General features: G+C 39.3%; 2 protein-coding genes across 5 annotated transcripts in view; both read right to left on the minus strand.

The window, feature by feature from the left end:
* The window catches only part of LOC149246559 (uncharacterized), a 77,646-nt gene that overhangs the window by 41,620 nt on the left and 23,136 nt on the right, over nucleotides 1–12,890 (minus strand). For 3 of the 4 annotated variants that reach the window (XM_089457970.1, XM_089457969.1, XM_089457967.1), the window contains exon 2: nucleotides 1,351–1,532. The exons of the other annotated variant lie outside the window; for it this stretch is intronic. In XM_089457970.1, the coding sequence (XP_089314096.1) occupies nucleotides 1,351–1,530 (180 nt within the window). In that variant the 5' untranslated portion in view covers nucleotides 1,531–1,532. The remainder of the gene's footprint in view (nucleotides 1–1,350; nucleotides 1,533–12,890) is intronic. 4 annotated transcript variants of the gene reach the window in all.
* Nucleotides 6,273–7,957, minus strand: LOC149246560 (uncharacterized). Its single transcript, XM_089455713.1, has 2 exons — nucleotides 6,766–7,957; nucleotides 6,273–6,641 (listed from the first exon to the last, which is right to left on the minus strand). The coding sequence occupies exons 1-2, from the start codon at nucleotides 7,861–7,863 to the stop codon at nucleotides 6,438–6,440; spliced, it is 1,302 nt and encodes a 433-aa protein (XP_089311839.1). The 5' UTR covers nucleotides 7,864–7,957; the 3' UTR covers nucleotides 6,273–6,437.

Consider the following 12,890-nt stretch of genomic DNA (forward strand, 5'->3'; position numbering starts at 1 on the left):
TCCAGAACCCGTGGCTCATTCCTGGGTTGCCACGTGTCCTGCTGACGTAGGAATTGACTGTTGACCATTGACCGTTGACACTTGATCTACTTTCATCTGCATTTGAAGACTTTGATCCGGAGGCAAAACTGAATCCATTTTGGATCAATCAAGAACATAAACTTCTAACCCTAAAGCTCCATCAACCAAACATCTACAACAATGATGAGAGAACCAAATACTAAGAAAATCCACTACATAAGCCACATCTCATCCCATACTACTAGTATCCAACCCTTGGGTGGCTAGACAAGGCAAGCACATGTGAGAAGACCACCTGGAAGCAAGCACAATCACAATCCAACAAGAAGAAATGAGACTCCCGCAACCAAAGATCTCCATCAAATGATATAATGCCATGAAGAGATGGGGCTCCTTAAAGATGAATCCTCCCAAGTCAGACCAATAGCTCCAACAAACAAGAAGCAAATCTCCATCAATCTGATGAAAATCACAGGTGGAACCTCCTACAATATGAGGTATAAAAGAGTAAAACTTCAGTGTATTGTTGCATGTGAGATTGTTGGTTTCGCTGCACTGTATTCTTGCTCAAATACATAGTAGCAGGAGGATGATAAAGTACAAACATAAGATAAACATGCAGCAGAATTTAAAAATGACACCAACGAAGGAATAAATAAATTTAAAGCATGTTGGTGAATCAGGTTGGCCATAGACTGACCGATTACAGACTGGTCCATAAAGTTATGCAAAACAAGGACCAGCCCAGCTGCTTCCTCTCTGTATCCTAAATACTACAATTCTTACACAATACCACAGCCTAAACACTATCTACAAAATATGAGATATGAATACTATTTCTTAGCTAAACTGAATAATCAGATAATTAGGTTATATGAAATATGAACAAAATAATGCTCATAGAATTTTTCTTGACTTATCACTAACATCACCAATCAAAGGGGACAAATTAAAAATCAACTATATCCCAAATTATCAGAAGGGCAATCTCAGAGTTCCATTAGCAAGTGGGAAGGATGCTTTCTAAACTTCTTTCAATCAGGTAAAAAAATGTATGTAGCATAGCAATTTACAGGAACCATTTTGTTTATACAAATCACATTCTAATATTGCTACTGGCATAATGAAGTCTTCCCAGGGTTTGGTTCCAACCAGCTGAAACCATTTCTAGCAGACTTGTGTTTGGGTGTAATCTAGATCTACTTGGGATTTACACTGTGTTGCCATATCCATACTTTTGTTATGCTGGCCAATTCATCCCATTCCACTATGAATACAACCAATCTATAGAATTGAAATGCAGCAGGTTAAGGTTTCTATCATACTTACCTCAGCTAAAACAGAGGCAACTGCCATGCCAAGAGGACAGCCAAGAGCTCCAACCATATTGTCCTTTTGCAAATTTATAAAAGATTCTCTTCTATCTTGTTCATTTAGTGACTCTGCTGAAGTTGCACTTTCTTTGGAAGCAAAGAATTCAGCAATATTCTCTACTGCCCAACACATCATACCTGCAGACACCATGGGTACAAATTTCAACTCAGAATATGTAATCCAGTAAAACCTAATTATTCTATAAGCCATTGCTGATTATAAAGGACTCCCAAAATTTAGAGCCATCACAAAACCTAGAGTCATGGATTTATGGCATCAGTATGCAAGCATGAAGGATATCAATATGCATATAACTAAGACATCTGCAACAGTTAGGTTTGCCAATACAGGGGTACAGGTTGCACTATGTTCATAGTTCACACATACATAGCACATACACAATACATCCTGATCCAACATAGGTATATACACACACATTTCACATTGTACAAGCCTTGCAAAGCTGGTTTGAGGATTCTGATGTAAAGAAACATAGGTCTCTTTCCTTGTGTGGTCTCCTGGACAGTTTCTCTTACTAGGAATGCTTCTCTTTTCCAGAAGAAAACCGTCTCCCCCACAGCTTCTCTAAAACATTAAATTCACCTATGAAGACTTAAAATTGCCTTCTAAGCTTAAGCCTCAAATAATTTTGGGCTCATTTGACATTGATAAGTCATTTCCCTCTTCATTCATTGAAGGTGCTTGTGAAAGGACCCCTGATGTCTGTGAGGCTATAGGGGTTCTGATTGTTGAAATTTGGTACCAGAGGACAAGTGGTTCCCTTAGGCTTTGATCTTTGGCCTAGGGAAAAGTGTCCAAAAGAATTTAATTTTTCTCCTAAAGTGACTTTATAATTTTATAAAGTTAAATCTAATTTAAAAGTGACTTTAAGTGATAAAGTTATTAAGTCTAATTTTAAAGTGACTTTTATAAAGTCAATGAAAAATTAGAAAGGAAAAGTGACTTTGGAAATAAATGACTAAGTGGGTCTTTATTAAAGTGGGGTGAATTAAAAAATAGAAAGTGAGATTTAAATGAGCATTTAATCTCAGCCATTGATCTAAATCTATTTCAGCCATTGGATTTAGAGATCACCCAAAAGTCACTTGGATCACCCAAAAGTCACTTGGAGTTATATTAAAGGAGAAAAAGGTCATTCATTCTTTCATGAGCAGATTGGGAGAAGGAGAGCAAGAGAGCAAGAGAGATTTCTGAGCAGGGAGGAGAAGGAGACAGCAGCTTGGCACACATTCCAAGGCAGCAGTTGAGCAGATTTGTACAGCTGATTCAGCACATAGTGAAAGGCAGATTTTTGCACAAAAATCGAGGAGCAGTTTGCTGATTTTTCTGCACACAAAACGGAGGCCGTACAGCATTTATTGCTGTCCTGTTTGCTGTAATTTCCAGATTGCTGTGAGGCACGGTAAAGGAGATAAGTTGTAAATTTGTTTGCTGACTTTTTGCTGAATAATTCTCACTGTAAAAAGACAATTTTCAGAAATAAAGAAGAGCTCTCAAACTGGTTTTCCCCAAGAGTTGTATGGGGTTTTTCCAGGGTCAAGTTGACCAAAAATATCAGTGTTTTAATGTGTTTTAATCGCTGTTTTTTATTGCTGATTTTTAATTCTGCAATTTCCAGCATTCTGAAAAATTTCTAGAATTTGTGTTTTCAGCGATATTTATTTTTTTCAGTCTGTTAAATGTATGGTTATGGGAATGGGCATTTAACTACATGGGAGAAATAAGGAGAAACTGAAAACCGGGGTGGGAAAACAGAAATTTCTACACTGATCTTATCTAATACTCGGTACTTATCCTTCAGAGCAAATCTGGGAAGGGGTACATAACAAAAGGTAGAATTATGGGTCCTCACAGCTCTGCTTAGGATTGCCTTAGAAAGGAATTGTATTGAACCTTCATCTTTTTATTGGTTCAAAGCTAAGTTGCACGGAAACAGATACGGGAACGGATGCAGATACGGGGTTTGAAACAGATACGGCAAATTTTCAAAAAATCTGGATACGATACGGCAGGAAACGGCACATAATAAATAAATAATATATATATATATATATATTATAAATAAAAATTTCAGATTAGATATAAACTTTAAAGACTATAAAGAGTAAATACATATTACATAATCAATATCATCTATGATTCTATTTCTATGATGATAGAGTGAAATGAAAATCAGAGTTCTGTAAACTTATATGATATATGAATCGTGATATTAATTATAATCATATATCAGACTTCAAAAAACTTAAAAAGACAAGATAAGTGCACTGTAACTACTTATCAGTCATCCCACAAGATTAGTCAAGCAAATTTTATGCCAAGAGCAAACTTCAAACTCAAAGCACTAATTATATCAGCATGCTGCAATTTTATATCAGACCTTCTAGAGCTCATATGTCAATCAAAAATATGACGAGGTCAGCCCACGAGATTGCTCATAATTCAACACTAAATGCAAGGAAGAGAAGCAAATATATAGTTTGATGCTAAAGTTTAAACACATTAAAAGAGATGCCACTGTGAACAAGAAGCTAGACTGCTGTAGCCTACATCAGACCTCTGCAATTTTTGTATCAGACTACTAACAGTAAAGATTAGTCACCAAAACTTGTATAAAATGATAGCCAAATGCTTCACAATTATAAAATGAGTGTTCACTGTTATGTGACTAATTTAGAGTATGTTTAGGGTTGTTACTATGGCTTCTTTTGATGATTAAGGTCTGTAATAAATTTGTGGCATAAGACAGTGAACAAATGGGTGACAGTGGATGAGAAATAAGGCTATACAAGCAAGGGGGGATATCACTTCAAACAAAGCAGGAGATAACCAAACTGCTTTCTCTATGTTTTAAAGATACATATTATATCTCTATATACTTTAAAATTTTAAATCAGTCCCTGTAGAGGTGGACACTCTACACTGTAGAGTCTTTGAAAAGTAATAAAACTGTAAAACTTTATGAGCATGGTCAGAAGACAGAAGTATAGCAAAGGAGTGGAAAGAAAAGTGTTTGTAAGGCTTCCAATCTGGTTTCCAGGACAACCAAATAACTGCATAGAAAAGCATGGAAACTGAGTACTACATTCATCTGGGGCGACATAGTTAGCAAGTAAAGTTTAAACAAATAATAGTTTACATGCACATTCATTTGATGACTTGAATTGTCTTAAGCCCCTGTTTCAAGAAAATTCACCTAAACAGTTACATCTTACATACCATCGGGAAGAAAAGCTTGGAGTATTCCACAACTCAAACTATGATACTTTTTATTTATTAGCCCCAAAGTACTGCATAATTCTATATAGCAAATGGCAAATGGCGGCAAATGGCAAACGGCGGCAAATGGCAAACAGCAAATGAAATGGCGGCAAATGGCAAATGAAATGACTTGTTTTAGCCTCTAGGTTTGCGTAAGTTTAAAGTTAAAAAAATCCCGGTTAGCTGTGATGTTCCCAGCTGGCAAATGCAGCCAATCCAGTAAAATGTTTTTTTCTGGACAAAGCATATCACGAAATTGGCATACGTTTTATTTTTTTTTAAATACGTTTCAACATTACGCAAAACGTTTTAATTTTTTTAAACCGGCAGGTATTTTTTACAAAAACGCCGGTTGAAAAAAACGGCCAGTATCCTGGGAAAAAAACGGAATAAAAATGTTTTCCCGGCATTTTTCCAACATTTCGTACCCGGATCCGTATCTGAAACGGGAAAACGCCGTTTTGGGGGTTAGGGTAGCCGTTTCCGGCAACTTAGGTTCAAAGTTAATAATGACTGGATGTTGGCAACCACAAGGGTGCAATATCTAGAATTGTATCCTTCTTATGGATAAGTAAAACTTTTGGAAAGCAGGTTTAAAAATGCCTTACTATCATATATTCAAGGAACTCAACAAGTTCACTGATTGGCTGTCAAAAGATTGGTTGTATAGTCATGAGGGTACTATAGACTTGATGGAGCATATGTTGATTTGTAAGGGTCAACAAAAGAATCGATGGAACCAAATCTCGCCCAAATTTTGAAATAGCCTCAGAAGTGTGCCAAAGAGGGATATAGTGCACTCGAGGAGTATAAAAACCAGGCACAGATGCTGAACACAGAAATACACAAATGTGCCTAAGAGAAAGACGCCAATCAAAGAGATAAGACCAAAATTAATTGCACTCGGGGTTATAACACACTGTTTCAGATGAAGAATATCAAAATATGAGATGATACATATGAGAGCTTAAATTGTGTATTTATACACAGTTAAGTGGGGCATTCATTCAAGAGAGGCTTATCAGCCTATAAAACAAGGGCAAACACTCCAAGAGGGTTATTGAGCCTACATATCAAGTTTGACTAGTTCAGCCTTAACCATACCCAGTGATACAATAAAAGAATAAAGAATATGGCATTAGCCATAATCACAAGCAACAATGATACATGAGCTGTGGCCATATGTACAGAGTACACTAATAATTCTAACAGCATAGAGCAATGTTGCACGAAGCGGGCGCGAAGCGGAAGCGCGGAGCGCGGAAGCGTCATTTTCCAAAAATCTAGGAAGCGAAGCGTCCGCGGAAGCGTCTGCTATATATATATATTTTTTTATATTTTTTTGCATTTATAATCAAAACAAACATCCCAAATACCAAATTAATTGTAGAAGACATGAAAACATGCATATTTTTGCATAAATCAAGATAGATATGGCATCCATGATTCCATTGTAGTTACTAGTATGTACAACAATCATCTATATTCTAGCTATTACAAACATACATCAAATTTTTAAGCATATTATAAAACATAAAACATTTAAGCATATTATAAAACATAAAACATAGAGCATATTATGATTTATCTAGCAAGTGAGCAACTGTCAACATTTGTCATGTCCAAAATTCAAATAATAATGTTTACAAAATATGTCACTTGGTCACCGCCAAGCCAAAAAGGTTCAAAATTCAAATTCACAAGTCTACAAGTCTAATGAGTAATCTATGACAAAAAGAAGTAGATTGTGAATATATCTACTAATCTCTCCTCCTTCCACCACGAATAGAACATGATGGCGGGCCTCCACGTGGTGGCAATGAAGAAGATGGTCCCTGTGTAAGTCGTGGCACTGGAACTGATGAAGAAGAACCCCCTGCTGTTGGTGTTGAACCATGGAACCTAGGAACCAAGGGACCAGATGGGGGTGGGGGTGGTGGCATATCAACACGGTCATCATCATCCTAGAATCGCTCAAAAAATTCATGCAAAAAAAAAAAAACACTAGTTAACAAAAAAATTAAAAACATGAATTAGAGAAATGCTTTATAAGGGAAAATTGGAAAATTCATACCACAATGGACATACCTGGATAAGAGCATCCTCTAATTGCTCTAGTCGCAACACTCCATCCTCCAAATTGGGCTCCTCTGGATTCTTGTCCCAAATCAACAAGTCTTTATTAGACTTTGCATCTTCACAGTAATGGGACAACAATCGCAAGTTGTAATGAACATAAACCAAGCTCTCTGCCCGGTCTAAATTCAACCTGTTCCTTTTAACATTGTGGATGAAAGAATAAGAGCTCCAACACCTCTCTGCAGAAGAAGTGTTTACCACCTGTGATAGCACCCGCAATGCCAAACTCTGTAGAAGTGGAGTACCCCCTCCATGCATGTTCCACCACTCAAGAGCAAAAAAATGCTCTCGATCTTGAATTGCATGCATGCTCCCAAATGGACCAGTGTTGAGCGTATAGTTGCTCACCTGTCTCCGTACCAATGCAGCCTCCTCATCATCAGGGATTAATCTACTCAATGCAGCCATATATTTTTCGTGAACCTCTCTATCTTGGTGTGGTTTTTTCCTGCTTCCCCCCCCAGGTGCTAGTGTTGAAAGCCATGATGGATGATAGTATTTAGGTGTCAAAACATATGCTAATGCATGCAATGGAATATTTAGCATTTCCCATCGGTTTTGCACCTCTACACGAATATAATTGTACAAGGTGGTATCTCTAGGCTCAACAATGTCTTTAATCTGCCCCAACATGCTATCCATTTGCTCATACACCTCCCCAATTACTGGTCGATCTGAATCTGCAAACTTGATCATGTAATAAATTGGTTTGGTGAATTGCAAAACATATTTAACCTGTGACCAAAAGTAACTGTCAAGAACAGTGTCCTTGACTACATTAGCACCATCTGTGTCAGTGTTAATTTCATCCCATGTTTCAGCACACACCAGATTAGTTAAAGCTTGTCTCACCCTCACTAGCCGCCTAAAGGTGAGGTAATAACTAGCAAATCTTGTCTTTGCAATTTTAAGCAATTGCAACTTGGAGTAAGTGCCATAGAAGTAGTTTACCCTTGTATGCCCTGTGATGAATTTAATGAGCTGCTTCCCTTTCCTGTAAACCTCAGCAATCCACCCACAATCTTTGTGTTTCACAATATCATGCATCAAAAGGTTCAATGTGTGAACCAGGCACCCAGACCAAAAGATGTGTGGATGAGTACGCTCAATAATTTTTCCTGCTGCCTTACAATTTGCTGCATTATCTGTGATCACTTGAACCACATTATTCGGACCAACATCTTTGATTGATTTCAATAGGAGATCTGCAATGTTTTGTGCAGTTGCACTGATGGAGGAGGAGTCATGACATGCAATAAATACTGCACCACTAGAAGAAACACCAAGAACATTTATCAAATGTTGGTTTCTAATATTTGTCCACCCATCTGATACAATGGATACCCCAGAATCCACCCACTCATGTGTAAAACGTGTCAAAGCTCTTTGAACCTTAGCTTTTTCTCTTTCTAATAACACTGTTCTAGCTTTCTCATAGTTGGGGGCCTTGTATCCTTTTGGGGCTTCATTGATGGCCTTTACCATGTCATGCCAATAGGGAGAGCGAAGCACATTGAATGGTACACCGCAAGCACAAAGAAAACGGACTATCTTTCCATCCACATCATCCCTCCCAGCAACATTAAGGAAATCCCCTATTGTTCTTCTACCTCCAGAGGTTGCAGAAGTACCATGAGGAGATGGGCAACTACCAAATTTAGAGGTTGCACTTGATTCAGAATGATTTTTTTGTTTCTTGTTTTTTTGTTGTGCAGCCATCTCTATTTGGATGTATTTTCTTCTTTCTTCAGTTGAAATGTTTGGGCAAATTTGTACCCCCACAGAACCCTTTTTTTCATCACTGTCCAGCACCCCACAAAGATGCCTCCTCAGACGGGTATATGAACCCGTATATGGTTTTCCTCCATGACAACCATGAGGGCACACAAATTTGTAAGATCCACCACCCTTTCCCCCATCAAGTTTGGTCACATAGTTCCACAAGGGTGTTGATGTACCTTTCCCATCTTGTGCTTCAGTGTCCCCTTCAAGTTCATCCCCTTCCTCTTCAAACCCGTCCTCCTCATCATACATTGGGTCACTACTATTAGGACCAAGTTCATCCCCTTCCTCTTCCCCTCTACTCCTCACCCTTGCCATCATTAAAACCAAGAGTGGAATGATACATAGAAGCCAAAAGAACACCATCTTGGAATATGGATATAGGTGGTGGACAACCTGTAAATAAAGGAGCAAGTAGAAACAATGGGAAAGAGTAGGAGAGGGAGGAGAAAAATACAATTTTTTTTTCAAAAAAACAAGGGAGTTTGGGGTTTGAACTTACCTCTTTAGCTCTTGTAGATGAAGTCCTCCAAGCTCTTGCTCCAAGCTCCTCCTCCTTCTCCTAGCTCCTCCTTCTTCACTCCTCCAAGCTCTCCTCTCTTCTCCTCTCCTTTCCTCTCTTCTCTTCTCCTCTCCTCTCTTCTCTTCTCCAACTCTCATAAACTCAAAGTGAGAAAATGAGGAATGAATGGGAGCTTTATGCTTTTCATTCCTCACCTAAACTCACCCTAAACTCACCCTAACCCACCCCCTCATTGCAAGTTAAGCTAACTTTTAAAAAAAATTAAAAAAAATTGAAGTTTCATTCCTTGCCCACGCGGATTTTTCCGGAAGCGCTCGTGAAGCGTGCGCTTCCGGGCCCGAAGTGTGGCGCTTCCAGAGGCCCGAAGCGCCCTTCCTAAAAACCAGGAATCGCTCAAAAAACTAGGAATCGTGCTTCGGCAAAAATGGAATCGCGCTTCGGCTGGCGCTTCCGGAACGCTTCCGTACGGGACGCGATTCCGGCCTAGGATCCGGGGGGGGCGCTTCCTGCAACACTGGCATAGAGACAAGGAAACCCTTCCCGTGGTTTCCAGGTCCATCGCCATATGAGCTATAAAGGCTTGGGTTTTTTCATGTGTCATCTGTTTTTGCTGTAAAACTGTTTTGGAAATTTCTTACAGGTTCTTTTTCCTGTTCTGTTTTGTTGTACTTCTGTACCATAAATCTCAGGGTTCTGTCCCTCGACATCTCACTGATATTTGGATATTTATCAGCTGTTTTATTTTGGACTATAAATTCCTAGGGGTTTGTCCCAGAATATCTTACTGATTTCTGTTTTGAACAGTATTTTTAGGACATATAATTTAGATGTGCCCCCCAGCACCTACTGAATGTAACTTTCCCATTTCTGCCTTGCATAAGAAATAACGATATTTTCTTGGAGAAAAAAATACACACACGTGCTGTCAATTGGATGTAGTGCGAGTGAAAGTGAGGCAAATTTGTTACCCTCCCACCTTGGTTCAGATCCCACTTTGTGACATGTTTGCTCTAACTGAGCTGAATGTTGATGACCTTTATATGTTCTGTTACCCACTCGTGCCATGCTCCATGATCAAAGCCTACCAAAGTTCTTATGGGGAGAAGCTGCCAACACTACCGTGTATGTTCAAAATAGAAGCCCGCATCAAGCATTGGATTTCAAGACACTCGAAGAAGTTTTCACTGGAAAGAAACCCGATGTTTCTCATTTTAGAATATTTGGTTATCCCGTGTATTTTCATGTGACTAAGGTGAAGAGAAACAAGTTGGAAACATCTGCGAAGAAAGGTATATTTGTAGGCTACAGTCAAAATTCAAAGGCATATAGAAATGATGTCCCTGGTCAAAGAGATGTGGAAATAAGCCATGATGTCACGTTTGATGAAGATACTGCTATTGGGAAAGCCAGAGATCTCCATATCCCAAGGAAGAGCAACGATGATGCTGCAAAAAAACAAGATGAACCTCCGATAGATGAACCTACGCCCAAGGTTGAAGGCCCAATGGAACCCATTGATCCACCTCTTGGTGACCCTCTACCTCAAAGAAAAAACCTTTGTGGCTCAAAGATACTCTCGAAGATGTTGAAAAACACACTGCTCCAAGAGGGACATTTCGCGAAATTAAGAAGCCAAGCAGGTATCAAGGGTACTTAGCTACTATGAGTATTATTGTTCAATCTGAGCCATGTACATTCGAAGAAGCCATAAAGCACCAAGTCTAGAAGGATGCAATGAATGAAGAATATGAATCTATCATGAAGAATGATGTCTGGGAAGTGGTTCCTAGATCCAAGGACAAATCTATAGTCACCTCAAAATGGCTATACAAAATTAAACATGGAGTTGATGGGAGTGTTGAAAAATATAAGGCCAAGTTCGTTGCTCGAGGCTTCACTCAAAAGGAAGGAGTGGACTATGACAAGATATTTGCACAAGTTACATAATATACAACTATCCGATCTATTATTGTTCTCGCTGCCTCTCAAGGATGGAGCCTACATCAAATGGACGTTAAAACCGCTTTCTTGCATGCCTCACTTAAGGAGGAAGTCTGCCTGGAACAACCCCAGGGGTTCGAAGTACATGATCGAAGGACACACATATGCAGGTTAAAGAAAGCCCTCTATGGGTTGAAGCAAGCCCCTAACGCTTGGTATGAGAGGATTGATAGTTATCTTATGAAGTTGGTATTTACAAGGAGTGATGTTGATCCTAACCTATACTTCAAGGTTGAAAAGAACATGCCTCTCATTTTGGTCCTTTATGTAGATGATCTCATTCTCACAGGTGCATACCTTCTCATTTATCAATGCAAGAGGGAGTTGGCTTCCGAGTTCGAGATGAAGGACCTAGGCCTGATGCACTACTTCCTAGCAGGGAAAATTTTAAGGATGGAAAATTATCTTGGAGTTTAAAAACATTAGTGAATCTCACTAGTCCCTAACATGCAAACTATAAAATTTTATTGATATATCTGTAAAACTATTCAAATTTATAATGATTTTATATAGTCTCTATATAATGTTGGCGATTTTTAAGGTAAAATGATTTTATATTGTAAAATTTGGGCGAATGATTTTTATAAAAATGGAAATTGGCGAATCTTTTGTGGGAAAATCATGGAAAATTAGCCCACCTGCGAATAGAGCCCCTAAAATTTTCCATTATTTCTAGGCCTGGAGGTCTGGCAAAAGCCAAGTGAGATTTTCCTTTCTCAAGGAAAATACATTGTGAAGTTGCTCGAGAGATGTGGGATGGTGGATTACAAGTCTGTGTCTACTCCGATGGAACTCAACTTCAAGAAGCTATGTGGAAGTGTTGTTGGGCCCGAATTGGCAAACCCTTCTGAATATAGACAACTTGTAGGGGCCCTAATGTTCTTGGTAAACTCTCGTCCAGACATATGCTTCATTGTGAATACGTTGAGTCAGTTTATGGTCGAGCCTCATCACATATATTAGATTCTTGCTAATAATCTCTTGAGATATCTCCGTGGCACAATCAACTATAGACTAAGATACATTGTTGGCAATTTGAGGCTCCATGGATATACTGATGCTGACTAGGCTGGCAGTGTGGTGGATCACAAAAGCACGTCTGGATGTTGCTTCTCGTTGGGGTCTGCTTCAATTCCTTGGATGAGTAAGAAGCAGAAATCAGTTGCTCTAAGCACCGCCAAGGTTGAATACATTGCAGCTAGTATGGCCTGTTGTGAGGCTATTTGGTTGAGGAAGCTCTTTAGGGAGCTATTTCAGCACATGTTGGATACCATCGTGATCTACTGTGACAACCAGAGTGGGATTCGCCTTTCAGAGAATCTTGTGTTCCACGACCGCTCCAAGCACATTGATATCAGGTACCACTTTATCCGGGATATGGTACAGCGAGGAGCAATAAGGCTCCAACACATCAAGACTGATGAGCAGGTCAGAGACATCCTCACGAAGCCCTTAGGGAAGGTCAAATTCTTAGCTTTCCGAGAAAGACTTGGACTCATGGAAAGACCCTCCTACGAGGGTCTTGCTTGAGTTGGACACTGAGCTCTAGGAGCTCCTGGGGGCTTGGGGTACATCTTGGACTATGAGCGACCATAGGGTGAGTGGTTCACATTTCCCTATTAGTGCGATATGTATAGGGTGAGTGGTTCACCTTCCCCTGTGATACCCCATGATGGTGGACATGTGTGTAGGGCAAGTGGTTCACCTTCCCCTACATACGATGACACGTGTATAGGGTGAGTGGTTCACCTTCCCCTACGATTGACAT

The sequence above is a fragment of the Pinus tabuliformis genome, chromosome 7 (genome assembly GCF_031772625.1).
Source record: "Pinus tabuliformis cultivar Carrire ecotype Pingquan chromosome 7, CPIR1, whole genome shotgun sequence".
Classification (NCBI taxonomy): Eukaryota; Viridiplantae; Streptophyta; class Pinopsida; order Pinales; family Pinaceae; genus Pinus; species Pinus tabuliformis.